This window comes from Aedes aegypti, chromosome 1 (genome assembly GCF_002204515.2).
Source record: "Aedes aegypti strain LVP_AGWG chromosome 1, AaegL5.0 Primary Assembly, whole genome shotgun sequence".
NCBI classification, from domain to species: domain Eukaryota; kingdom Metazoa; phylum Arthropoda; class Insecta; order Diptera; family Culicidae; genus Aedes; species Aedes aegypti.
Genome location: NC_035107.1, coordinates 217,591,524 through 217,618,313, shown reverse-complemented (window position 1 = coordinate 217,618,313; position 26,790 = coordinate 217,591,524). Strand labels below are relative to the sequence as shown.

The 26,790-nt window shown below is 39.4% G+C and overlaps 2 protein-coding genes across 2 annotated transcripts in view; one reads left to right on the top strand and one right to left on the bottom strand.

Moving 5' to 3' along the window:
- Positions 1–14,002, bottom strand: part of LOC5564622 (phenoloxidase 2) — a 69,475-nt gene extending 55,473 nt beyond the window's left edge. Inside the window, exon 1 of the mRNA XM_001648918.2 lies at positions 13,376–14,002. Coding sequence (XP_001648968.1) covers positions 13,376–13,670 — 295 coding nt within the window. The 5' untranslated portion in view covers positions 13,671–14,002. The remainder of the gene's footprint in view (positions 1–13,375) is intronic.
- The window catches only part of LOC23687834 (tachykinin-like peptides receptor 86C), a 468,956-nt gene that overhangs the window by 246,525 nt on the left and 195,641 nt on the right, over positions 1–26,790 (top strand). The window contains exon 5 of the mRNA XM_021857584.1: positions 23,496–23,630. Coding sequence (XP_021713276.1) covers positions 23,496–23,630 — 135 coding nt within the window. The remainder of the gene's footprint in view (positions 1–23,495; positions 23,631–26,790) is intronic.

The window sequence follows — 26,790 nt, the reverse complement described above, 5'->3', positions numbered from 1 at the left end:
TTGCTGTATCAACGCCCTGGAGTAATTTGTCATTATCCTTTGTCGATTAGGTGTATCTTAAGGCCCTGTAGAACTTTAATTGTAAATTACAGGATGTATCAACACCCAGGAGAAATTTGACAGTATTCCAAATAAATCAGGTGTATTTGAACGTCCTGTATCAAATTAAAATTGGTCCAACATCAGTTAAAATTGGTAAGCTATATCAACGCTCTTGAGTAATTTGACTTTATCTCACCTATATCTTTGCAAGATCTGAAGGATCTAAAAACCCCTTTGGAAAATAAATCGAAATTTTTCATGCTGCTTCAACACATGGATTTTTTTTTTATCTTGTGTTATGTGAAGCAAGTGCATTTTAACGCCCTGATTAAGATCAATTGCAAATTCTAATCTGTACATACGACAAATTTGACCATATCCTATGTAGATAAAGTGCGCTTTGACGCCCCAAATCAATTGAAAATTCCAAGCTGTATCGACGCCCTGGAGTAAATTGACCTTAATTCAAGAAGATTAGGTGCATCTTAACGCCCTGAAGGATATTAATTGTAAAATACATGCTTCTAAAACACATTGTCTTATGTAGATCATTTGCATCTTAACACTCTGTATCATTTGAAAATTTCAAGCTGTATCAAGGCGCTGGATTTATGTGACCTTACCCTACATAGACCAGCTGCATATTAACGCCCTTTATGGCACCAATCAAAATTGTTAAGCTTCATTAAAGTCATGAAGTTTGATCATGTCTCATTTAGGTCAGACCTGAAGACATAAGCTGAAAATTCAAAGCAGTGTCAACGTTCTTGAGTAATTTGACTTTATTATACGTAGATCGGCTGCATCTCGTCGCCCTGTAGGGCATCAATTAAATATTTCAAACTTTGTCAACGCTCTGAAGTATATTGACCTAATTCCATGTAGATCATATGCATATCAACGCTCTGTATGATATGAATCAAAATTTATTTATTTATTTATTTCGTCAAGCATAGGTAGACTACATACAATAATTACAATACTTTCTTACATGCTATGGATTACTTCTATTGTTCTTTAGTTGTATTTTAAGCTGCTCTTTGGACATAGTAATGCCAATGAATTCGGAATGTACATTATACTGACGCATCATACGGTTTATTGGTCCGTTTTGAGCATAATGCGTTCTGCATGATTTTTCTGAAAATAATTTTCTTGTTCTTAAATGCCGAGAGGGTGTGTAGAAGTTTAGTTGAGAAAGAAGTGCAGCGGAGTCTACACGGTTCGAAATAATGTTGTTTATAAAGAGACTCATTGCGAATTCCCGGCGTTGCTTAAGTGTTTCCAAGTTGATGAGCATGCAGCGTGCTTCATACGACGGAAGTGGCAGCACAGTCCAATTCAATTTCCGAAGGGCGTATAAAAGGAATTGCTTCTGTACTGATTCTATGCGTTCTTCGTGTACGACATGATACAGGTTCCATACTAGGTGACAGTATTCCAGAATTGGTCTTACATATGTAGTATACAATAGTTTAATAGTATATGGGTCTTGAAAATTGTTGCTGAACCTCTTAATGAAGCCAAGCATGCTGTTTGCTTTGTTTATTATGGAATTATAATGTTCTACAAAAGTGAGTTTAGAGTCTAGGATTACGCCCAAATCCCTAACAATTTTACACTTCTGCACTACTTGATTTCCTAAAAATTGGTGGTGTTACATATTTTCGACTAAATGCTATTGAATTACATTTTTTGATATTGAGCTGAAGTTAACTTTTATGGCACTAAGTGAAGAATAAGTTAATGTCATTCTGGAATTCTTCTGCTTCGCCAGAATTACTTACTTCCATGAAGAGCTTCATGTCGTCTGCATATATAAGAAATTTTATTTTTCTAAGTAAAAAGGGAATGTCGTTTACATACAAAATAAAAAGAAGTGGGCCTAAATGAGAACCTTGAGGTACTCCAGAGGTTACAGAAATGGGTGCTGATAATTTATTTTGAAAGCGCACAATTTGTTTCCTATGTGATAGATATGACTGGATCCAATTCAAGAGTCCTGGCTCCATTCCTATTTTCTGCAATTTGAAGATTAATAATGGTATGTCGATTTGGTCAAATGCCTTATTGAAGTCAGTGTAGAGGGCTTCTACGTGCTTGCCATTGTCCATTGCGTTGAGAATAAAAGATACAAATTCTAGCAGATTGGAAGATGTTGAGCGGCCGTTAAAAAAAGCCATGCTGCCTACAAGTAATTTGGTTTTTTACTTGCTGGAAAATTTTGTCGTTTACGAGAGATTCGAAGAGTTTGGGAATACATGAGATAATGGCAATTCCGCGATAGTTCCTTATGTCAGATTTTGTACCTGATTTGAAAACAGGCACCAAATATGAGGATTTCCAAGCTACTGGGAATTTTCCATTATTTAGAGACATGTTGAAAAGGCGTTCTAAGGGAAGGGTAAGTTCTTCTGAGAGACTTTTGAAGAACACGGGTGCAATGCCATCCGGTCCTGCTCCCTTAGTTGCGTCCAGGTTTTTTAGTGCCGATAAGATTTCTTGTTGTGATAGTTTTTCAATAGATATACTATTAGAAATTTCTGGGAAAAAAGAAAAGAAATTGCGGTCGCGGTCTTCTTCAGAGTAGGTGGTATACACTTCTTGAAAGAAATCTGCAAAGAGGTTACAGATATCGGAAGAGTTTTCACCTACGTTTCCGTCAAAATGCATTCGCGAAGGGAAATTGCTACTTTTTAATTGTGTGTTTACATAATTAAAAAAGTTTTTAGGACATGATTTGACTTCGGATTCGACCTTACGATTATATTCTTCATGTGCGGAGTTAATGGCTGAGTTGAGTTGGTTACATGTGTCATGATAATTTTGTAAGTTGGTGGCAGTATTTTCTTTTTTGTATAATTTATGCGCTTTCTGTTTCTTGTTCTTTAGGTTTTTCAGATGTGGGCTAAACCACACCGGTAATTTGTTATTTGGTATTCGTCTTTTTCTTCTTGTTGGCACAGTTTCATTAATTATTTGTTGAATAATTGAATGGAACTTGTCTACTTCGGTGTCGACATTTCCTTCAATACTTATGATATGTTGCCAATTAGTTGTACATAGTCTACGTTTGGCTTCGTTGTAATTTGCTTTATTGTATTCCGGCACTTCCTCGTACTCCCAGTCGCTGGGGAGAGAAGTTTTATGTATGAAGATTGAATATTCAATTGCTGTGTGAAATACTTCATTTTTCCATAGAGGTGATAATGATGTATACACACAGAAATCTTCAGTGCAATTTGTAGAGTAAAGTGGGGCAAAAGTTCGAGTGGGGTAAGAGTTTCTTTTTAAGATTTCTAGCTCAATTCAAAACAAATCTTATAAATGTCATTGTGGTTCGAATGCTATTCAAGTAAGAGACTTTTACTCCAAATATCATAAAAATCGATTGAGATTTGAAAAAGTTATGGCTATTTGTTGTTTTTCGACGTGAATATTGTAATTTTTGGTCAAACTTTCGTTGCATGGAACCAATTGAAGATAATATCTTTTTCAATATTTTTTGTAAGGGCGTTTCTAGGCATATCATAAGGTTGCTTTGACGTGTATTAGAATTTGCATAAAAGCTTGAAAACAATTTTTGGCCCATAGTGGGGCAAAAGTTCGAATCAGCGGGGCAAAAGTTCGACCCATGTATAAAATCACGGAAAAATTTTCAAATTGCCTATAATCCACATGTTATCTTCAAATTTAGTTAAATTTGTCTAATCGTGTGAAAACTGACACCAAAATTTTACATTTCCACTTAGTTTTGCGAAAAACTGCTATTTTTGAGTATATTACAATTAACCCGGTTTTGGGCAATTTTTTGATGAAAATTTAGTGTGTATTTTTCGGCAAACTTAAGTTTACGGCTGATGTAAAGTATGCCTGTCATAAAAGGATCGATATTTAGTGTTTTAGCCTGCGAACTTTTGCCCCACACTAGATTCGAACTCTTGCCCCACCGGTGGGGCAAAAGTTCGAATAAGACAATAAATTTTGAAATTGTTAAAACTAAAAATGGGTAAATGTTTGGACACAAGTTTGTTCAGCAAAATTATAGCCAACATGTTGAAGGTTCACTGTATGGTATTTGTTTTGTTTTAACTGCTATTGTTTTCCTGGAAACTTTGATTATACCACTAAGGTCGAACTTTTGCCCCACCTTACTCTAAATAAGAGGTCCAAGTAAGAATTTTGCTGGTTTTTTACGTGATTAATTTGATTTAGGCCAAAATATGATGTTTTGTCGAATTAAAATTGTAAAGTACTGTCTTCGCCTACGACTGGGAGTAAAAGTGATTCATTTTCATTGTCTGTAATGAAGTCGGCATTGCGTTGGTTGAAGTCGCCATAAATATGCAGTTTTACTTCAGGTTCCATATTTGAAATAATAGTTTCGACGATTTTGAAAAATAATTCAAAAGAATGTTTGTTAGCGTGTTCAGGTGGAAAATACACGGATGAAAAAATATTCGTTTCCTTATTAATTAGAGCTTTAGCCCAAACATTTTCGAATTCTTTGTGTTTGAAAGTTTCAATTTCTTCAGAAGTAAAGTCTGCATTAATGGCTATGAGAACTCCACCACCGGACTTCTTATTACAGTGTTGCAAATTTCGGTCGTGCCGAAATACATTAAAATTGTCAAGCTGTATAAATCCCTTGGAGTAAATTTTAGATCAGCTGCATCTTAACGCCCTCTATGACCGAGGTGGCCAAAGTGCGACCCGCGGGCCGCACGGTTTTTTTGGATCTCCCGAATGTGACAAACTTTGTGCAATTTTGCGTCAGGAGTCTGTACTACCCCTAAAGTTATCATGAATAGCACACTGACCTATTCGGATAACTATCTTCGATCAGAAATACAGGCGATTGAAAAATGAGCCTGAGCACCACTGCTCTATGACAACAATAGAAATTAACCCGAGCTGTATTAACGCGCTGGAGTAATTTGATATTGTCTCAGTAACTCAGAATCACGAAATTTCATCATCAAGTACGTATCGAAAACGGTACTTGCTGAAATGAGTTTGAAAACCTGCTGTAATGATTAATTAACAAGTCTAAAATCCACTAATAGATCCAACGCCAAACTACTTTTATAAACATTAGCGTAATATTTTGAATTCCAGGGCAATTGTCAAATTTTTTGTACTTTGATATCACTTCAAGAGCGACATTTCATTTTAAAATTAAGCGATATATTTGGCTGAAGCTCTAACCTCTTGTTTAATACAAAAAAAGGTTCAAACTTTCTAGATGTCCCGCTTCAAGAAACCTTGAACATTTGTTCGTGAACTTAATTTTTCGATTCTGTTAAAACGATATAAGGGAATTTACGCAATTTTAGCATTTTAAGCCAATGCCGTGATTCATTTGTAATTTTCTCGAACATACGCAGACAAACTAAATGTTTGTTACGTTTATGTGCTGCTCAATCCTGTCTTGGATCATACAGGCAGGCTTGTTGAAAACTTTTTAGAAACGTTTCAACAATACTTCAAATATCTCATGTGATTGTGACTATTGTCGGCATCCTCGTTTTCTTCAGCAGCTTTTCCCATAAGAACTACAGGTAAATCTGTTCGGCAATTCCACATAAGCCACATTTTGATGCGTATTTATTTCAATCAATGACATCTCTTGCGAAATTGTTTGTTCGGAAATCTCGTCAGGAGGAAGCAAGCATATTAGTGGATCCCTCTTACGCTAGCTAGCAGTTTGAAGAGAAGCTAATTTTTTTTTACATTTCAGGTATTTCTTCACGTATCTTTCTTTTCATATATCCTAAAACACAAATCAAACTGAGAAAGTATGTTGCTTTCATATGCAATAATTTTGGTCATTTTAAACTTGGTCATCTTGAATTTTATCAGAAAAAAATCACCATTCGTTTTTAATTTTATGGTCACCATCAAAAAAGCTAACTACCCGAGCAAAGTTGAATAGCAAAATGATAATAAATCTTGTTACCTGGTTATCATCATTTGATAACTGATTTTGTTATGATCTTGGCTGAATTAACAGCCAACATAACGAAATTGAGAACTCAAATTTGCTTGTCAAATAACAAAGTAATAGTATATTATGTTATCTTTGAGTTCAAGTTTATAACTAAATTTACAGTATCATATTTTCATGAAGTTTATGGTCCTAAATCACGGACCAGTTTTGGGAAGTGAGTGTTTTTGGATTAAACTTATGCTTCAAATAATTTTACAAAATTTTGTATGGCGAAAAATCAACTTTGTTTATCAACACACACTTTGTTAAAATGTTATTGGAAAGAAGTGTGATAACATATTTTGTTATCAATCTGTTATCAACAATGTCTGTCATGGATACAATTATAACCAATTTTGTTATCATTCGGTTATCATTGATAACAGAATATCAAATTGATAACAGTGATAATGAAGGTTGCTATCATTTTGATATCATCGAGTTATCCGCCTTTGCTCGGGTAAGGGGTCACCCAAAAATGACATTCATCATTTGAGGGAGGGCGATGGTCTACGAAAGTGTGACAGTGCTTTTATTAGGTATTAAAAGGCATGATAGAAGGGGGTGGGGGTCTAGAAATCCCGAAAAATGATGGACGTCATATTTGAAACTTCCTTAAGAAAAAACTGAGTTAGAAAAGCTGCAAAAACTAGGTGAGGAATGGTATTAGCCGTTTGAAATAAACGATTTTCCAAATTTATCGAAACAACATATTTCGTACAACAAAGTAAAAAGTATTAAATCGCTGGTTCTTTCCTCGAGTAAACTGTAAAATGGGATTAAATTTTGGGTAAAAAATTTGGCGGTCGTCCTAATTTTAAGCAAAAGTATGAGTTACTTAGTATGATGATACTCATCATGTTGAAATGAAATAAAAATTGAGTTGAAGCAAATACTCTCCATTTTGAAAAACTGTGTGAATTTTGATCATTTGTTCCTGGTTTAGAAGATATTCCGATGTATCTAGAGGGCTCGACATAATCCATATATTTTTTAAATTTGTAGGTGTTCCTTCGTTTCACATTTGAATTGGAATGAGTATTGAACACAAACTTAACACGTGCAAATGCATATTAGTTCTCATGTGTTTGGAATATATATATTAATTTGATACAATTTTCGTGTGAGACTCCCTCATTAACAACCTGGGAGTAAAACCGCCCTCTGGGCTATAGCAACGCCCTCCTCAAAAGGGAATGACTAAGAAGCTCAAATTTTACGACGACAGGGCTGGTCAGATCACTAGATCCCTTTTTTATAAAAGTGGGCTAATTTTTGGTGATATTAGCGCTCGTAAAAAGCTGGAAAGTTTATCCAATAAACTTATCTGATTGAAACATAGACATCTGGGGGTGACTATCAGAAAAAAAGTGTTCGAATCCGCAAAAAAATATACTGCAAGTCAAATGCTGGATATGATCGCAGAATGATTTCAAGCTTATAACTACAGTCAATTTCCCATAAATTATTGATCATCGTAAATATTTAAGGGATGATTCAAATTTTACGTAACGAAGAAATTTGCCAATTAAAACCCCCTCCCTCGCTGAAGTTTCCAATTTTTTTTTTGGCAACTTTCAATTTATTGTATGAACCGTAACACTACAAAAGATCTTTCCCTCCCCCTGTTGTTTCACGTAATATTTGAACGATCCCTAATAAATTTGCTTTGAATTGCCAAGTGGTCAATAAATAACTTCGTAAACAAAGGATCGGTTACCATAAGCAACTTACAGCATGCGGACCCATCACACCACTATTCAAAACTCGCTCGTGGGCCATACAAAATCTTCCCGATGGCCGTACAAATCCTTTCAGAGAATCTCAATTTGGTAATCACTTATTTATAATTATATTACAAATGCCAAAAAAAATTGTAAAACTTTTTTTATGTCCATCAAGCATAATTCTAGTTTACGCCCTACTTTGAGCACACTCCGTGATTTCATTGAGTTTGACAGTACCACGGACCAAAATTTTTCGGTACACTGACGTTGTACTGCAGCTGTCATGATGCTCCCGGGTTGGGTATCATATTCCGAAAGATGACATTTGGTAGTGACGTCATTCCTATCGCAAACCCAAACGAGCGTAAAAGAAAGCAAGGCCTGCTCTCTTTTACTATCCTTCAAGTCTCATGCTTGACGATAGGAATGACGACATATGTTTTGATTGAAAATCGTTGTTTACACGTGGGAATAGCCTACCTTGTTTTGTATACCGTGGAAGGAGGAATGAAAAATCTCTTGGAGAGTTAACGGCCTACTAGAAAAAAAAATGAGCGGCTCTTTTAAGCATTATTTTGACTATAAGGCATATGTGAAGAAAGTCTTCGATCAAGCTAACGATCGTGGGTTCGAATCTCGCTGGTCCTTTTTCCAGGTTTGAACTTTCCTGGACTTATCAGCGGATTTAGTATCTTTGTGCTTGCAACGCCGATGCAAATATGGTGAATTAGTAATGAATACTCGCAGTTAGTACTTATGAAAGTGCTATGGAGGCAAGCAGGGTCTGTTCCCATTGGAACGTTTATGCCAGAAAGAAGAAGAAGAAGTAGAAGGTAGTTGAACACAATATGTAGATCCTATTTGTACGAATCGCTGAGATACTTTTAGAGGATACCAATGTAGGAATAGCTGGTGGATTTTTCGGAAGCAATAATTTAGCAATTTATGTAGGGATATACAGCATGGCCCATAAAAATGCGAAAATCGTCATATCATGTTTAATGGTAGTTTTTATCTGGAAAATGTAAACGAAACATAAGGCACGGTAAATGGCTGGGCATGGCATACCATTGGTACCTCGCGTACCTGCAGGAATAAAATAGACCTCTTGTGTAGCCCTTACCCAGACAACCAGAAATCGTATAAAAGTTCACGTAATAACTAGTTTATTCATGCAAATTACATCAAACCCGCAAAACACGGTGGATAAAATCGTCAGATTGATGAGTTTACTCGCATAAAACTCTGTTTCTCTAAGTTCATTTGTACATTTTGTTTCATCCCGTACACTCGTACAAAGTAAGTCGAATCAATTCGCAACAGCTGTCAAATCCACATTTGTTATCATAAGTTGTTACCGCAGCAGCCCTGGTATCAACCATCCCTGTTGTTGCCCAATTCGATCAAGTCAAACGGTTCTGTAATAGGCAAATATCAACCCAATGAACCAGCAAGAGTTGTGTAGATGTGTATGTATACCGAAACAATATTGTGTCGAACGTTTATTATAAATTGATAAGGTGAATTTCTTTCGATTGAATTTACATAAAGAACGTATTCTTCTCTGTTGCGATTGAGGAAAAGGAGACTAACTTGTAAGTTAAAATACCATTGCATTAAAAATTAGATTATAAGGTAATACATTATATTTGTAGCTTTAAGCTTAATACACTGCAACATTACAGCGAGTTTCTGCTATAAGGAGTCCGAAACATTTCGTCGCAACATAAGTTATGTCGCATAAGATCACAGGTTAGTTCGGTAGAAAATTTTATAGTGATAGGTGGTATGCAGAGCCGCGTGATCGGGTGGCGGCCGATCAATGAAAGAATGGGCAAATGGAGGATCGGAGGCCGGTTCTTCAACTTCAGCATAATAAACGTACACAGCCCTCACTCTGGGAGCACGGATGATGACAAAGACGCTTTTTACGCGCAGCTCGAACGCGCGTACGACAGCTGTCCAAGCCACGGCGTCAAAATCATTATAAAAGGTCTAAACGCTCAGATTGGCCAGGAGGAGAAGTTCAGACCGACTATTGGAAAGTTCAGCGCCCATCGGCTGGCGAACGAAAATGGCTTACGACTGATTGATTTCGCCGCCTTCAAAAATATGGCCATTCGTAGCACATACTTTCAGCACAGCCTTCCAGACCGATACAGCTGGAGATCACCACAGCAGACAGAATCACAAATCGACCACGTTTTGATTGATGGACGGCACTTTCCCGATATTATGCACGTCAGGACCTATCGTGGCGCTAACATCGACTTTGACCACTCTGGTGATGGTTAAACTGCGACGAACACCTGAATGGCGCTGAGAGCACAGGCAATGAAGGACGGAGCAACGGAGGAAATGCCTTCAGCAATACTGTGGGCGATGGAAAGCAACCAGCCCTCACTTTGAGGGAGGTTAAGGGTGTCATTCTCCAGCTCAAAGCTGCTGGTATGGGTGGTATCGGAGCTGAACTGATACAGATGGACCCGGAGAGGCTGACCATTTGTCTGCACCGGCACAATCTGGGAAACAGAACAGCTACCGGAGGAGTGGAAGGAAGGGGCAATATGCCCCATCTACAAGAAAGACGACAAGTTAGATTGTGAGAACATTCGAGCGATCACTATTCTAAATGCGGCCTACAAAGTATTATCCCAGATCATCTTTCGTCATTTCTCACCTATAGTAAACGAGTTCGTGGGAAGTTATCAAGTCGGCTTCGTTGACGGCCGATAGACAACGGACCAGATCTTTATTGTACGGCAAATCCTCCAAAAATGCCGTGAATACCAGGTCCCAACGCATCACCTTTTCATCGATTTCAAGACAGCATACGACAGTATCGACCGCGTAGAGCTATGGAAAATCATGGACGAGAACAGTTTTCCCGGGAGGATCAAGAGACTGATAAGAGCGACGATGGAGGGTGTGCAAAATTGTGTAAAGGTTTCAGACGAACATTCCAGTTCGTTTGGATCCCGCTGGAGACGGGACGCGGATGATGTAGACATTGTCGGCCGAACATTTGAAAAGGTGGCAGACCTGTACACCCGCCTGAAACGCAAGGCAGCAAAAGTTGGACTGGTGGTGAATGCGTCCAAGACAAAGTACATGCTAGCTGGTGGAGCCGAGCGCGACAGGGCTCGCCTAGGTAGCAGTGTTACGATAGACGGGGATACGTTCGAGGTAGCCGACGAGTTCGTCTACCTTGGATCCTTGCTGACGGCTGACAATAACGTTAGCCGCGAAATACGGAGGCGCATCATCAGTGGAAGTCGAGCTCGTCCAACTCTACGGCGAACCCAGTATCCAGAAGGTTAGGATTCAATTTATTTTAAATAATATAAGTATTTCTAAATGATTGCTGATCCTGAAATTCCGCGAACCATTCCACTAGAAAGTAATCCAAAGATTTTTTTTCCAGAATATCACTGGAGGAAATTCTTCCAATAGCATTCTCAAGGGAAATCTTTAGTTGTCTGAAAAAGATATTCTTCAAGGCGTTACTCCAAGAATCCTCAAGGAAAGAGTTTCAATAGAAATTTCTGAAGGTCATTTTGAAGAATTTTTGTGAAAAAAAAAATACGGAAAAACACTTGGAGAATGGAAAAAAGGTTCCCTTAAGAAGTTAATGGACGGTTGAAAAAGTCTTTTTAAAAGGCTTTTTAAAAGAAGTCGCTGGAAGAGAAAAAAGTATCACTGAAAATTCCGAACAATCCTTCACAACATCCTAACGCAATCGTTGGAGAAATCTCTAAAAAATTCTGATGAAATACCTAGGAAATCATTGGGGATATTTCCGTAGGAGTAATTCATTAGAAAGAATTACTGAAAATGTTTAAATTTCTGGATAAAAACCTAAGGGAAATTTAAATACATATTTTATTGAACGTTTGCTAAAGAAAGAATTCTTGACAAATTCCAATGATTTTTTGAACTGTGAAATTTTTAAGAGGAATCACAGCGAGAGTTACTAGAAGAGTTCTTCACCAATATAGAACCTCCTGCAGAAAATTTTCTGGATTATGTAGAAAATTCCGTAAAGGATTGCCTGAAGTTTTGGTTTTACTCCTAAAAGAATCGCTTGAGACATTCTTGGAGGCTTACGATAGATTTTTTCTAGGTTTCTCTTGAAATAGTCTCCAAGAGTAATCTGGAGATTGAATGGAAGGAACTGCTATGCAATTCCAGGAATGAAGAAATCGCAAAAAGAAAGGAAAAAGAAAGGAATATTATGGGTATTTTAGTAAGATATCAGATGAAGAATTATCTGAAATTTTTTGGAAGATTTCCTGGAAGTATTCTTAGGTTTATTGCAGAAATAGATTTCGGAGAAATCACTGTGGAGCTAATGAAACCACTAGAGCATTTTGTTGACAATAATCGAACTAAAGAATTCTTGTAGCATTATCTGGAGAAAAAAAATTCTCGAAGCCTTCATACCTGGATGACTATTTATTGGAATAATTGAAAGAATATCTATGAATCAACGAAAAATTTCCTATGGAAACAGTTTTTTTTTTGAAAATGCTCGAAATTTTCTCGGGAGTACTCCTCAAGTTTTCTCTTGAGATCATGTTGGAGAGTTTCCTGAAGATATCATCTGAAGAAGAAGACCAATGAAAAGACTTCCTGTCGAAATCACTTGAATAATTACCGAAGAATTGTTGGAAAACAACATGCTGTAAGTTCTGTAGGAGCCACTAAAGGAAACAGCAGCTTCAACAATTATAGTGATAGCTTCTTCCACTGTGATAGTTGGTAAAACAAGAAAAAAGGATAAAAATAACTCGTGGAGGAATTAAACCGGTGTCTACGATATGGTGATGAACTTTCGTGCCAGTTGTTTAATGTTGCGCCAGAAGGTGCTATGTGAACAGCCTGGCCTACAGCCGGGGTACGATTTTCAACATATCCAGTAAATTTGTTTGCTTCACGGTTGATATGGATGATATAACGTATATGTGATAGTTGGACCGGTTGAATAGTCATCTAATATTAATTCCGCAAATAGTCGAAACCATGTCATACATTTCAAACGGCATGCAAATTAACAAGCATTTAAAGAAAGGGGATTCTGTGCTTTATCATAAATAGTCAATATATGAATTAGACATAGCGATAGTTTGAACTTTTTTTTAGCAATAGTGAACATTAAAATAGCACTAGAAATAAAATATATTTTATACCGATAAATTGATAAATATCAGCAAATATAAATTAGAAATGAGCAATAAAAAATCAATCGATATTAAAATAAATGTAAATGAGAAATAAAAAAAATAGCATCAGAAAAAAAACAAAGTAACTCTGAAAAACATAAAATATTTCGAGAAAATTTTTAATGAAATATTTTTTTATATAAGGATTAAAATATCAAAAAGATTCCATTCGGGGTGCAGCAATCGATTATATTATATTATTATCAAAAGGTAGACACAACCGTTGCTTGTTTTGAATTATTTGTTTTTGCTGTTTTAGGACAATCTGGTGATGGTTATCTTTTTTCCGAAAGCATTACTTTCTTCCCATTTGTCCACACCCGCTTAAATCACCTAATTGTCATCTTACTGATTTGAAAAAGGGCTTCCAGTTTTCCATCCATCCCCCAACTCACCCATAAAGATGTCGATCAGCCGTGCCGCAATCTTCCGGTGTCGCGGAATGAACAGCGAAAACTGCTCCTGCCGCCCCAGAGACATCGGAATGCGCAGATCCGGCAAGGCAATGCTCCTCACCGGGATGCGTTCCTCCGCCAGTTCACCGAAGCGGTTCTGAATCTCCGGTCCAATCGGGCGGTAACGATCCGTGAGATAGTTATCCGGCACGTCGAACACTGACTTGCCCTTGCCCATGAAGATGGGTTCCCGGGGGCGGTCGTACAGGAGCAGCAGGTTCTTCTTGTAGTTCATATTGCGGAGAAGTTATTGCCGTTGAACAGACACGAAACGAAATTCTAGCTGACTGGAGCGGTCACAGTGGGAACACAAACTGATGGCTGGCCAGTGGTTGTTAAAAGTTTTTATAGCCATTGTGGCGTCGATGTGGTTTATTCTTCTGTGTCGTCGTTGTGTTCTACTTTCACCGAAAAGGAGTAAGCGTGAGTGCGTTACGCGTAATGTAGTGTGTTATCCCAGGTCATGGCTGTTATCAGACGAATGGCGAGCTCACGTCGTCGAGAGAAGAAGAGGTCGTTCGCTTTATCCAGTGACAAAACCACAAATTGTGATAATGACCTTTTCGACGCGGTTCTCCACTGTAGTTCGTCGTTTGTTTCGAATGGGTGCGTAATTAATGTTTTCGGATGGCATTATGGTGGCAGAACATGGAATCACTACTGTTGCAATCAAGGGATGCGGAAACGTTGTGGAAAACCGCAGGATGAACTTCACGTCTGAGTTAGTACGAAAGATTTGATTGTGGGCCATTTTTAGTTTGGTTGGCAGAGTCTGGAGGGGGGGTTTCCACGTCTAGGTTTCTTAGTAATGCGCTTGGAGACAGTATAATTTCGTAAAATTCATGTCGTCGGTTTCACGCATGGAAAGCAAAGCAGTAAATTTGTCATTGTTTAGAATGAGTAGATAGTACACTTAAACCTGAATTTACGAAGTCTGTATTTACTTCAATTCAATTTACGTATGTTATTTTACGTAATTATATTGAGTTGACACGATTAAATGGGATATTATGTATTGAAATGATAACTTTCACAGAAATAATCTGATTTGTTTTCAACTTAATTTAATAAGTTAGTATCTAAACAGATAACACTGAATCAACAATTTCACGCCACAATACTCGGTTCGTGGCCGCATCTCTCCATCCTCGGTTCTGCCCCACGCTTGCCGAATCGATACGCACTTGATTCGCCCACCTAGCTCGCGGCGATCCATGCCTTCTTGTATCAACCGTATTCAAAGCGAGCACCATCTTTGCAGGGTTGCTGTCCGGCATTCTTGCAACATGCCCTGCCCATCGCATCCATCCAGCTTTGGCCATCTTCTGGATATTGGGTTCGCCGTAGAGTTGGGCGAGCTCGTAGTTCACCATTCGCCGCCACACACCGCCAAAGATCGTCCTAAGCACCCGACGTTCGAAGACTTCAAGTGCTTGAAAGTCCTCCTCGAGTATCGTCCACGCATCATGCCCCTAGAGGACTACCGGCGTTATGAGCGTTTTGTACATGGTACATTTGGTGCAGGTGTGAATGTTTTTTGACCGCAGCTTCTTGTGGAGGCCATAGTAGGCCCGAATTCGACTGGTGAGTCGCCTCCGTATTTCACGGCTAACATTATTGTCAGCCGTCAGCAAGGATCCAAGGCAGACAAACTCTTCGACCACCTCGAACGTATCCCCGTCTATCATAACACTGCTACCTAGGCGAGCCCTGTCGCGCTCGGCCCTACCAGCTAGCATGTACTTTGTCTTGGTCGCATTCACCACCAGTCCAACCTTTGCTGCCTTGCGTTTCAGGCGGGTGTATAGTAGGGCGGTTCAAAATTTAAAAACGTTTGAGAATCCAATCTCCCATATGTCACTTACCATTATTACTATAAAAATAGTGTTCTGTGAAATTTTTAGCTTTCTAGGTGATGATTTAAAGGTGGCCCAAAGACAATGTAGGTTTATATGGAAATAACTATGGATAAATTTTGAGATATGTTCCAAATACGTTAGAACTGTAATGTAAGTACAAACTTATTATACCATAGTAAAAACTCATTATTCAAACCATAATAAAGAAGTTTGCTGAAGACATAAATTCAATCCGACGGATAGTAGAAGAGATATTCATGAGTTTGTTTGCTACTATTTAGCTTAATATGGGATGTACAAATGTAACAATGTACATGTACAAAAATCCCAAACAAAATTAACTCAAAAGGGATTTGTTTCTTCAGCAACATCCTTCATTAAACTTTGAAGAATGAGTTTTCAATATGGGATGATAAGCTTCTACTTACATTACTGTACTAGCGTGTTTTGAACATTTCTCAAAATTTCTTCATAGTAATTTCCATATAAACCTACATTGTTTTTGGGCCACCTTTAAATCACCATCTAGAAAGCTGAAAATTTCACAGAACACTATTTTTATGGCAAGGATGGTACGGAGCATATGGGGGATTGGATTTTCAAACATTTTTAAAATTTGGATAGCCCTAGTGTACAGGTGTGCCACCTTTTCAAATGTTCGGCCAACAATGTCCATATCATCCGCGTAGCAAACAAATTGGCTGGATTCACTAAATAGCGTACCCCGGTTGTTGAGCCCGGCTCTCCGCAAACGAAACGAAAGTCCATCACCTTGTCGTAGTCCCGGCGGGAACTGCAATGTTCGCCTTAAACCTTCACAAAATTTTGAACATCTTCCATCATTGCTTTTATCAGTTCCGTGGTTTCCCGGGAAAGCTGTTCTCGTCCATGATTTTCCATAGTTTTACGCAATCGATACTATCGTATGCCGCCTTGCAATCGATGAAAAGGTGATGCGTTGGGACCTGGTATTCACGACATTTTTGGAGGATTTGCCGTACAGTAAAGATTTGGTCCGTTGTCGATCGGCCGTCAACGAAGCCGGATTGATAACATCCCACGAACTCGCTTACTACAGGTGACAAACGACGGAAGATGATCTGGGATAAAACTTTGTAGGCCGCATTCAGAATGGTGATCGCTCGAAAATTCTCACAATTTAACTGGTCGCCTTTCTTGTAGATGGGGTATATTACCCCTTCCTTCCACTGCCTATCAGCCAATGCAGACAAATGGTCAGCCTCTCCGGGCTCATCTTTATGAGTTCAACTCCGATACCATCTTTACCAGCAGCTTTTTTGTTCTTGAGCTGGTGAATGGCATCCTTAACCTCCCTGAAAGTGTGCCCACACTTGGTTGGTTTCCATCACCCGCAGTACTGATGAAGGCATTTCCTCAGTTGTCCCGTTCTTCATTGCATGTGCTCTCAGCGCCTTTCAGGTGTTCGTCGATGTGCTGCTGCCATCTTTCAATCACTTGCTCCCATCTTTATCCCTGTACATCTCGGCTCGTGGCACGAAGCCGTTGCGCCCGCAGCATGACCACCCGCGCTGCATTCTTCTCCTCCAGAATCTGCCTACATTCCTCGTTGAACCAATCGTTCCATCGACTCCAGCCCACGTACGCGAAGTTGCTCTCAGCTGCATTGTTGATGGCTGCTTTCATTATTCTCCATTAGTCTTCGAGAGGGGCTTCATCTAGCTCACCCTCTTCCAGTAGAGCAGCCTTGAGGTGCTGCGCATATGGAGTTTTGAATTCTAGTTGCTTCAGCCACTCTAGGTTATATCAGGGCGGCCATCGGTACTGTACGTTGTTAACGACGGAGAGTTTTGGGCGCAGTTTAACCATCACCAGATAGTGGACAGAGTCGATGTTAGCGCCACATTATCGACGTCAGGACCTATTATCGGAGAAGTGCCGTTCATCAATCAGAACGTGGTCGATTTGTGATTCTGTCTGATGTGGTGATCTCCAGGTGTATCGGTATGGAAGGCTGTGCTGGAAGTAGCTGCTACGAATGGCCATATTCTTGGAAGCGGCGAAATCAATCAGTCGTAAGCCGTTTTCGTTTGTCAGCCGATGGGCGTTGAACTTTCCAATCGTCGGTCTGAACTTCTCCTCCTGGCCAACCTGAGCGTTTAGATCTCCTATGATTGACGTAGTAGCTTGGGCAGCTGTCGTACTCGCCTTCGAGCTGCGCACGTTTATTATGCTGAAGTTAAAGAACCGGCCTTTGATCCTCAACTTGCACACTACCCGATCACGCGCCTCTGCATGTAACCCATCTCTATAGAAGCTGTTCCCAGCTCGTGTGTGTTGCCGTAGCTCTGCTAGATGGTATGGTTATCTCTAAACGTTCACACCATTGATCCCTTCCTACACACGTCCTACGATGCCGAATCCGCGGTCCTTCAGCACATCGGCGAGTATGTGTAGGCTCCCGATGAAGTTGAGAGGCTTACAGTTCCACGTACTGAGCTTCCAATCGCAAGTCCCTTTACGTCGTTGTGATCTTCGCCGATTCTCCCGATTCGTATTCTTTCGTTGATTATTCATTGCTTGAAGGCCGTTGGTACTCAAGATTAATTAGCCGATATATTTACGAAGTCCTTGAATCTTGGCAGATTTCAAGAATTGCGACGGAAACTAGGGCTAAACGCTTAGGAGGCGATGACATCGAAGCAACCTGCTAGTTTGGACCGATCGTTTATCTGATCACAGTAACCTTGGCTTCTTTGACATTTTGTACTTTTTATCATTCTCAAACTTACCGTTGAATAAACAACACGTTATGTTTAAACGAGCTCTGCATTTATTTATAAAATATACCCAAATACGGCTTATGGATCACAGTGCATGAAAGCATTTAGAAATGTCTTATAAATGGTTTTTGGCACTGAGAATCCGTTGAACCCATTTACCGCTTTTAAAGTGCTTAGTGATTACCTGGATAGAGCTACATGTCCAAAGCTGATAACATGGTGGATAAGCTGGTGGATGGTTTTGATGGCTATGAATGTAAAGGACAGATAGTCCCTCTAGCACAATGTACGTAATGCAACCCTGGTTAGGCTTATCGAAAACTCTTCGCCAACCAAGAAATGCAAAAGAGAAGCAAACGGATTGATTTTATGGCAACGCACCCGGCAACGATTGGAAAGTCGGATCTTCAATCGTTAGAACATTGAATGAACCCACGCGAGTTGGGCCCCTGGCACGTGAACTGCGGAATGTCGGCGTGAACGTGGTTGCTATATAGGAAATACGCTAGCCTAAAACCGGAGAACGTGAATTCCGAGCGGTGGATCCCATCGCCTACACTTCATTCAAGTACCAAACCTACTACGGCGGTGCTGACAGACCAGAACGTAGAGTTGGCTTCATAGTGATTGGGAAGCAGATTAAGCGAAAGTGCCCAAAACATGATGTCAATATAGTCATCGGCGACGCAAATGCGCAGATCGGGAAGGAAGACTTCTTCCGACTCGTCCTTGGAAAGGTAAGGCTCCATTCTGTAACCATTACCAATAATAATGGACTGCGGCTTGTAACCCTCGCTACTGCTAGAGGGATAGTAATCGGCAGTATCTACTTCGCTCAAAAACACACCTGGCGACATCCGAGTGACGATACCTGTTCCCACGTGCTAATAGGCGATATTTTTCAGATGTCATTGATGTTAGCACGTTTCGTGGCCCTAATATCGACCCCTCTTATTTGGCTTTTCCGATCTTGACTGAATAAAAGCGGAATTATTATATTACTTCCAATGTTTCGGCTCATGGTTTGAGCCTTCCTCAGGAAACCACGAGTTGAAACGTTGAAAAAAATAATAATTTTTCCGCTTTTATTCGGTCAAGCTTAGCTTAGCTTAGACTGACTACACATATCAATGGTTGCTATTCCGTGATTGACCGAAGTCAGTGAAAATGCGCAAAGAATCAACTAGAAGTTCGGCTGGGATTGGCCATAATCTTCTTCAGTGTGCATAATTCAGTGCCTCTATTTATACAGGGTCAATAACGGCGCCGGCCACGTCCTTGCAGTCAGGTGGGATTGGGGGAAGGAATGTTAGTGTGTAACCTTTGCTATTTGGAGACCGTGTTTGCCTCTGCATCTCCACAAAGGTTACTGGGAAGGATGTTTGTTAATGGGGAGGATCGTTGGGTCAAAGGATTCACTTTGATAAGTGGTTGGACCATGATAAATAGTTTTTTGTCAAATATAAATATGCTTTTATGAAAATATAATATTTTCATTTGATATGAGCAATTTCTATGTAAAGGAAAATTATGCCGACACTTGACGTGACGAACCATTCAAAGTTTGTTGAACAAATATCTAAATGTAACATTCATACAGCTGTCAGGACGAAAGCATGTGTTATTATATTTAACTTATTTGAAAAGAAACAAAAACTCGATTAGCTGGAACATCATAGAACACTCTTATTCTTATGCCGACACTTACAGTGGCGAACCATCCAAAGTTTGTTGAATAAAGTGAAGCTTTTGCAAGTCTACACTTGTAGTGTCGAACCATTCAAAGTTTTTTTTATAATTACAAAAACAAAGATAAAAAGAAAGGGGTGTTTTGTAAACAAAAAAATGTTAAACATAAATAATTCATGAATTAGAGTTTATGTCGACACTCACAGTGACGAACCATTCATAGTTTGTTGAAAAATCATATTTACGTCCCACCGTTGTAACGATTAAATGTGCAGTCATACATATTTTATAGATTAGAAATAGTAGCATGAAACGAGCTCACCAATTGATCCGTCATCCTTGACTGAGCAGCAACAATTCACATTCAGCTTAACTCGTTTGCTCGGCTATATAAAAGCACTCAGAGAAAATAGGCGCACGACCCGAGAGGTAAAACAACTGACGACTGCTCGGGCTTTCTTGACGCACTGCCAAGGAGCAATCGTCAAGGTCGAAGATCAAACAGAACTAACCGTTCGCGGAACTTTTTCACTTCACTAGACCGACGCGCGACATGTTTGATCCTGCCCTCGTCACCCGCTCCCGCAGAAGCAAGCGTCAAGGTCGGAAGATCAAACAAAACTCTTTTTCCGCTTTTATTCAGTCAAGACCGAAAAAGTCAAAAAAGGAGGGATCATTATAGACCAAAGGATAGTTTGAAAAGGCTATCAGCGAGCTGAAGAACTGTAAGGCTGCTAGGAATGACGAGATCCCGATCAAGCTTTTCAAGCACGGAAGTGAGCAGCTTTATCAATCGATCCACCGAGTACTTCTGAAGGTATGAGAGGACGAAGAAATACCCACCGGCTGGTTGAATGGCGTCATATGCCCAATTTACAAGAAAGGGCTCAGACTGGAGTGTGTCAGTTACAAAGAAATTATCCTGCTGAATTCGGCGTACAAAATTCTGTCGCGCATTCTGTTTAACAGACTGAGGAGTCCTTCGTCGGCGAATACTGGTATAGCTGGTTTTTGTGAGGGCCGTTCGACAACGAACCAGATGTTTAGCTTGCGAATGATCCTAGATAAATTCCGGGAGTATAACTTGCAGACTCACCATCTGTATATTGATTTCAAGGCAGCGTACGACTCAGTGAAAAGAAATGAGCTTTGGCAGATAATGTCTGATTATGGTTTTCCGGCGAAACTAATTAGAGTGCTACGTGCTACGCTGGATGGTTCGAAATCAAGTGTTTGGATCGCAGACGGGGTGTCAACCTCGTTCGTGACGTTAGACGGATTGAAGCAGGGAGACGCACTTTCGAATTGACTGTTCAACATTGCACTCGAGGGTGCTATTAGGAGATCTGGCGTGCAAAGAAATGACACTATTATCACAAGGTCACATATGCTCTTTGGGGTTGCGGACGATATAGACTCAATTGGAATCGATCGCAGGTCAGTGAAAGAGGCCTTCGTGTCTCTGAAGAGGGAGACAGCGAGGATAGGCCTGACCATAATTTCAACCAAAACGAAGTACAGTCGACTCTCCACATCTCGATGTTCTACATCTCGATATCTCTCCCTATGTCGATGATTTTTCCGGTCCCTTCATTCTGCATACATTTTCACTCTCCATATCTCGATATCCTCCTTGTCTCGATACCTCCCTATCTCGATGTGATTTTCGTTTCCAATTTTCTCTCCGTATGTCGATATGCCCATTATCAAAGGTTACTAGACTAGATTTTAGAGATTCAAAACAATTTGCGAAGACGAAATGACATCTGTTTGTTTTTAGTTTTCCTGGTAACGGAGTGATTTTCAATCTAGTATTCGTTAAAAATGTGTTCTACGTCTCGATCTCTCCCTATCTCGATGGTCCCTTTGATATCGAGATGTGGAGAGGCGACTGTACATGGTTGCAGGTAGAGATTGAGTCAGGCATGGTGGTGTAAGTGCTGAGGTAGTGTTTGATGGGGATGTGTTTGAAGTTGTTGAAGAATTTGATTCCTTTGGATCACTTGTCACACTTGTGACAATGACGTTTCCCGCGACTTGAAAAGACATGTTGCGGCTGCGAATAGGGCCTTTTACGGACTACGTAACCAGCATAGGTTCCGAAGCTTGCAAACAGAAACTAAATTCGCCCTGTATAAAACATCGATTCTTCCGATGGCTCTCTACGGGCACGCAGTGTGGACGTTGAAAGAGGCAGACCGGAAAGCTTTCGGTGTTTTCGAGCGTTAAGTGCGGTGGACAATAGTCGGTGGGAAACTCGAAAATGGTGTGTGGCGCAGACGCATTAATCACGATACAACTCACGACACAAAGTGTACAAAGATGCGAATATTATCATGCGTGTAAAATACGGCAGACTTCAGTGGGCTGGTCACTTAGTGCGAATGTTCAGGTCCAGCAGTTGGAGAAAACCGAAACGACCACCCTCTACTTTTAGCATATACTAGCAAGCAGTGACATGAAACTGGAATTCTAACGATGTGTTCCGATGGCGGCCTGGTTTTAGCGAGAGTTGCTTATCGTAATATTCGCCTGGGTGGAGTATGTGGTGCGCACAATTTTATTCTGAACTCACATGATTGATTGAAAATCAAGTTACTCAGGATTTCAAAAACAGTTCAAAAGATCGTTTTGGACAATCCTTTGGGGGCTGAATCGGAAGGAGTGCCATCTATTAATAAAAAAAATGTAAAATATGATGATGGAATTTTTACATCCTTATCCAGAGACTTCCATAATATAGCTTACCGGTTTGCTTATTTTCTTTTTAAATGCATAAATGTGGAGGTTGTCCCAATATTAAGATCAGATCAAAATGCTGTTCTTATTCATGATTTATCAACTTGTGATCAAACCCATTTCTTACACTGTTGACAAATCATCAGTACAAATTGCTCTATAATGACAGCCATAGTCATCTTTAGTAACGAGTCATCCTGTTAATCGATGAATAATTTTTCTAAAGCAATTGCAGAGATAATCGATTTTGCACAAACTAATTCCCATGCAGAGCAGATTTGTTCACAGATTGCTTTCTCTTCATCCACAATTTTCTCTTCTCCATAAATGCTCCATAAATCAAATTCAGTTATCATATAGAAATTAGTTTACCTTATCGTCATTGTCTTCCGAGTGTCAATAGATTTTGCTCTCAATTAGCCGGAGGGGGAAACCTGAGCTGAACTGACTGAGATTGCCACCCTTTGGCACAAAAAGGGTATTAATTTTTCATCAACTGTCACTTGTACATGTCATCGTGTGTCACCACCAGCAATGCAGCGTACAGATAGCGCCACTGCAGTGGTGGTGGCAGATGGTGGCTTTAAAAACTAAATCATCACTTCTCATTAAGGTGGCCCATATTTATGTGAGAAAAATCAAAGAACATCTCCAGCAACGTTACAAATCGTGTAACGAGTTTTGTACTCGATAAATTTCTTTTGTTATTGATTTAAAGATTCTACAATCAATACAGAAGAGTGAAACCCTTTTTTCCATATATTTAGCAGATTTTTTCCATACTAACTTCAAGCTTGTTTAACCCTCCCTTAGAGTTGACGGACTACACTCAAATTTTTACAGTATCTTCTGGGAGTTTGGGGGTTCATGAGGTTTTGGTTTGATCATTATGGACCACCCTACTTCCCATTTATCGCTGTTATTCCAAGTTCGCACCCTCGTGGAAAAAAAACAACAATCAATCCATTCCAGAGGGGTGGTTTCATGCTTCGTTTGTTCGTATCTTTGCAGATATATTGCCATCGTTCACCCACTTCGCCACAGGACGTCCCGCAAAAAGGCCCGCCTATTCCTGGTGATCATCTGGGCGCTCAGCTGCGTTCTGGCCGCCCCCTGCCTCATGTACTCCACCGTGATGACGAAGCGGTAAGTTTTTATGCTCACCAGAGATGTAGAGTGGGACGAAGCTAAAAATAAACGGTCAAAACCTTTTATAGGCATTTTAGCCCGTAGGATTCTTAGGGATGCTTCCTCAAAATACTTTTTCTGGTTCGTTGCTAATTATGACCCATTAATGGGTTACATGCATGCCCTGATTCGCTACTCGCCATACCGTAACGCACATGCGCTAGTGTCTATGCACGAAAAATCGCTAAAAGTTAACCCGAAAAATATTTGTATGGCGAAATACAACTTTTTTTCCAATTTACTGTTTTCAAATATGTATATCACAACAAGCTCAAATACACTCTACACGGAGAAATATTTTTACCTAATTTTTGAGTTTACTTTACCCAAAATTAAGTATATCGATTATAGTTTCAACACAAAATCTCTCGGTTTTCTCACGCGAATGTTGTCAAAAATAGAGAGAGCTGCATCTACCCAATGGAGGTACGTTAGCCCAATAAGCCAAATTTGGGTAAATGCAACTTTTCTTATGTTTGGGTCGAAAGAACTCAATTTTGCGTTAAATCAACCCAAAATTGAGTATATTTTTCTAATGGAATTAAAGCCAAACTACCTAGTGGGGACCTTGGAAATTTAGCCAAAATTGAGTTATTGGGCTCAACTACGGAATTGCGTTGAAACAAACCAAAATTGAGTTGAATTCCGTCTCCGTGTATGTTCTGAGATGTTGAGACCCGTCAAGAGTTTTATTTAGAAATGCTCTCTAATGTCACAACAATTTTTGTAATTCTTAGCTTGGAAAATCTCTGGACGAACACCACGCTTGTTTATAACCAACCAAAACTTTTTGCTATGGGCTCGATGGTGTTGATCTCGCTAAAAGCTTAAAAATGTCGATATTTATTTAAAGTCAATCATTATGCCAAACGACCATTATGCCAAATGACCATTATGCCAAACGGTCATTATGCCAAACGACCTTATGCCAAACGACTTTATGCCAAACAGGGTACAATCCCGACAGTAATATTATCAACAATTATAGCAGTTCACAAAATATGTTTCTCGCAGATAAAGGCGGCTTGCTTTAAAAATGCCATTTTTGTCTCATTCACTGATAAATTTCACTGTGAACATGGAAATGACCCAAAAACTATTTTGTTATCTTTATTAACGAGATTTTTTGCTCTGGGCTAGTTCATATCGGGACCAACGGCTTTACTTTCCTTCCGAAAGAAGTCGTCACTGAAACTTTTTCGTCATAAGTTACTAACTCGGGGACGGCATTCAATTCCAGGTCCTCGGCGTGAGAACGCGTGTGTTCTAACCACAAAACAAGGCCCGCGTCCCAAAATATTTTTAAATACAGTCAAATCTCCGAAGTCGAGTCTAGTACACGACACTGAAGACGGCCTTACAGTTGAGGTCGAAATACGCGTATCTGTCAAAGGATACAAACTCTAGTGGAATTAAATGGTATAGTACTAAATTCGGTTTTTTCATCTACTCCGTAACTTGATATTCCATATCTCGATTTCAAATTATAGAACCATAAAAAAATTTGTTTTCCTGGCTACTTCGATAATTCCTTGAATCACTATTGCACCGCTTCTGTGTTCTAAAACTTGATTCCTCCCTTACTCGATAGTATTTTAATATCGAGTTATGGAGAATTTAGAGTATCTAAATTAAACGATGAAAACGAAGTCAGAAATATCATGTAGGGAACCGGATCCCTTGCTGTTAGTTTAGCATAAGCACTGTGCCATTTAAAGAGAAAATAACTAAATAAGTATTAGTTTTAGAGCTTCCCAAATATCATCCATAATAATCTATTTTTTCAACACTATGGGACAACTTTACCACCCATATGTGACAAAATGGTCACAGAATAAACATCACATCAAGTGTTTTTAAATTATCTTTATTAACTATTAATAATACTTATGATTTGTTGATGATGTTTACATATCTATTAATGTAAATATAATAGTTTCACAATATACAGTACGTTTGAAAAATCTGTTACTTATTTGCCTTTTACCATGCTATTTAGAAACATCAAAATCTTTTAAAAATCCAATGAAATTTAGTTTTTCATTCAAAAGTTGATGTAAATACGTGGAAAATAGAGCAAATTTCATCATATTTTTAGTATTGAATTGTGAAATTTTTGGAAACATATTGTTAAGCTCAAAGAAAAAATAAATTTTGTAGTTTTTTTTTTTTCAAAAACAGGGGTGGCACACTTATCCCAAAGTCCGCTAAACTTTGTTGTTTGTAAATTGCTTTGGTGTCAGATCGAAATTGATTTATTATTACTCGAGATCCTATGTCAAGAAAATATGTCGGGCCCAGATAGCCGTAGCGGTAAACGCGCAGCTATTCAGCAAGACCAAGCTGAGGGTCGTGGGTTCGAATCCCACCGGTCGAGGATCTTTTCGGGTTGGAAATTTCCTCGACTTCCCAGGGCATAGAGTATCTTCGTACCTGCCACACGATATACGCATGCAAAAATGGTCATTGGCACAGTAAGCTCTCAGTTAATAACTGTGGAAGTGCTCATAAGAACACTAAGCTGAGAAGCAGGCTTTGTCCCAGTGGGGACGTAACGCCAGAAAGAAGAAGAATGTCGAACAAACTTACGGGAAAATATGCCTCTAAGAGGTTTTGACCATTTATTTTTAGTTTCGTCCCACTGTGAGAAATTGGCAAAGGGACTGAGATGACAATCAATTGTTTGTCGGATCTTTTTTTGTCCTTTGTCATTTGTCGCCTTTCTTATCATTTTGATTTCCATCAACTGCTGAGCCAACTGCAAAATCTAGTAATTTATCTTTATATTTTCAAAAGTATTATCTTAAGCGATAATGTCAAAATCGCTTCTCGAAAATTCGAAACATTGAGTTAACATTTAAACTACTATCCAGAGCATTTGTGGAATCCTAAAATAGTTACGCAATGTGCTCTGCCTACCGAAAATGACACGGCAGAAGTCACACCTAATTGGCAAACACCTACATCACGGTTATGCGGCCGGTAATGGGCTATGGTTTGCGATTTCCGACCCCATCATTACGGTGCAATTTGCTATTTGCGGCACACCAACCATTGTGGAAGCTATTTTTGCGAAATCGCTGGATCCAATCGAATGGAAAATGATATTCGCTTAAAT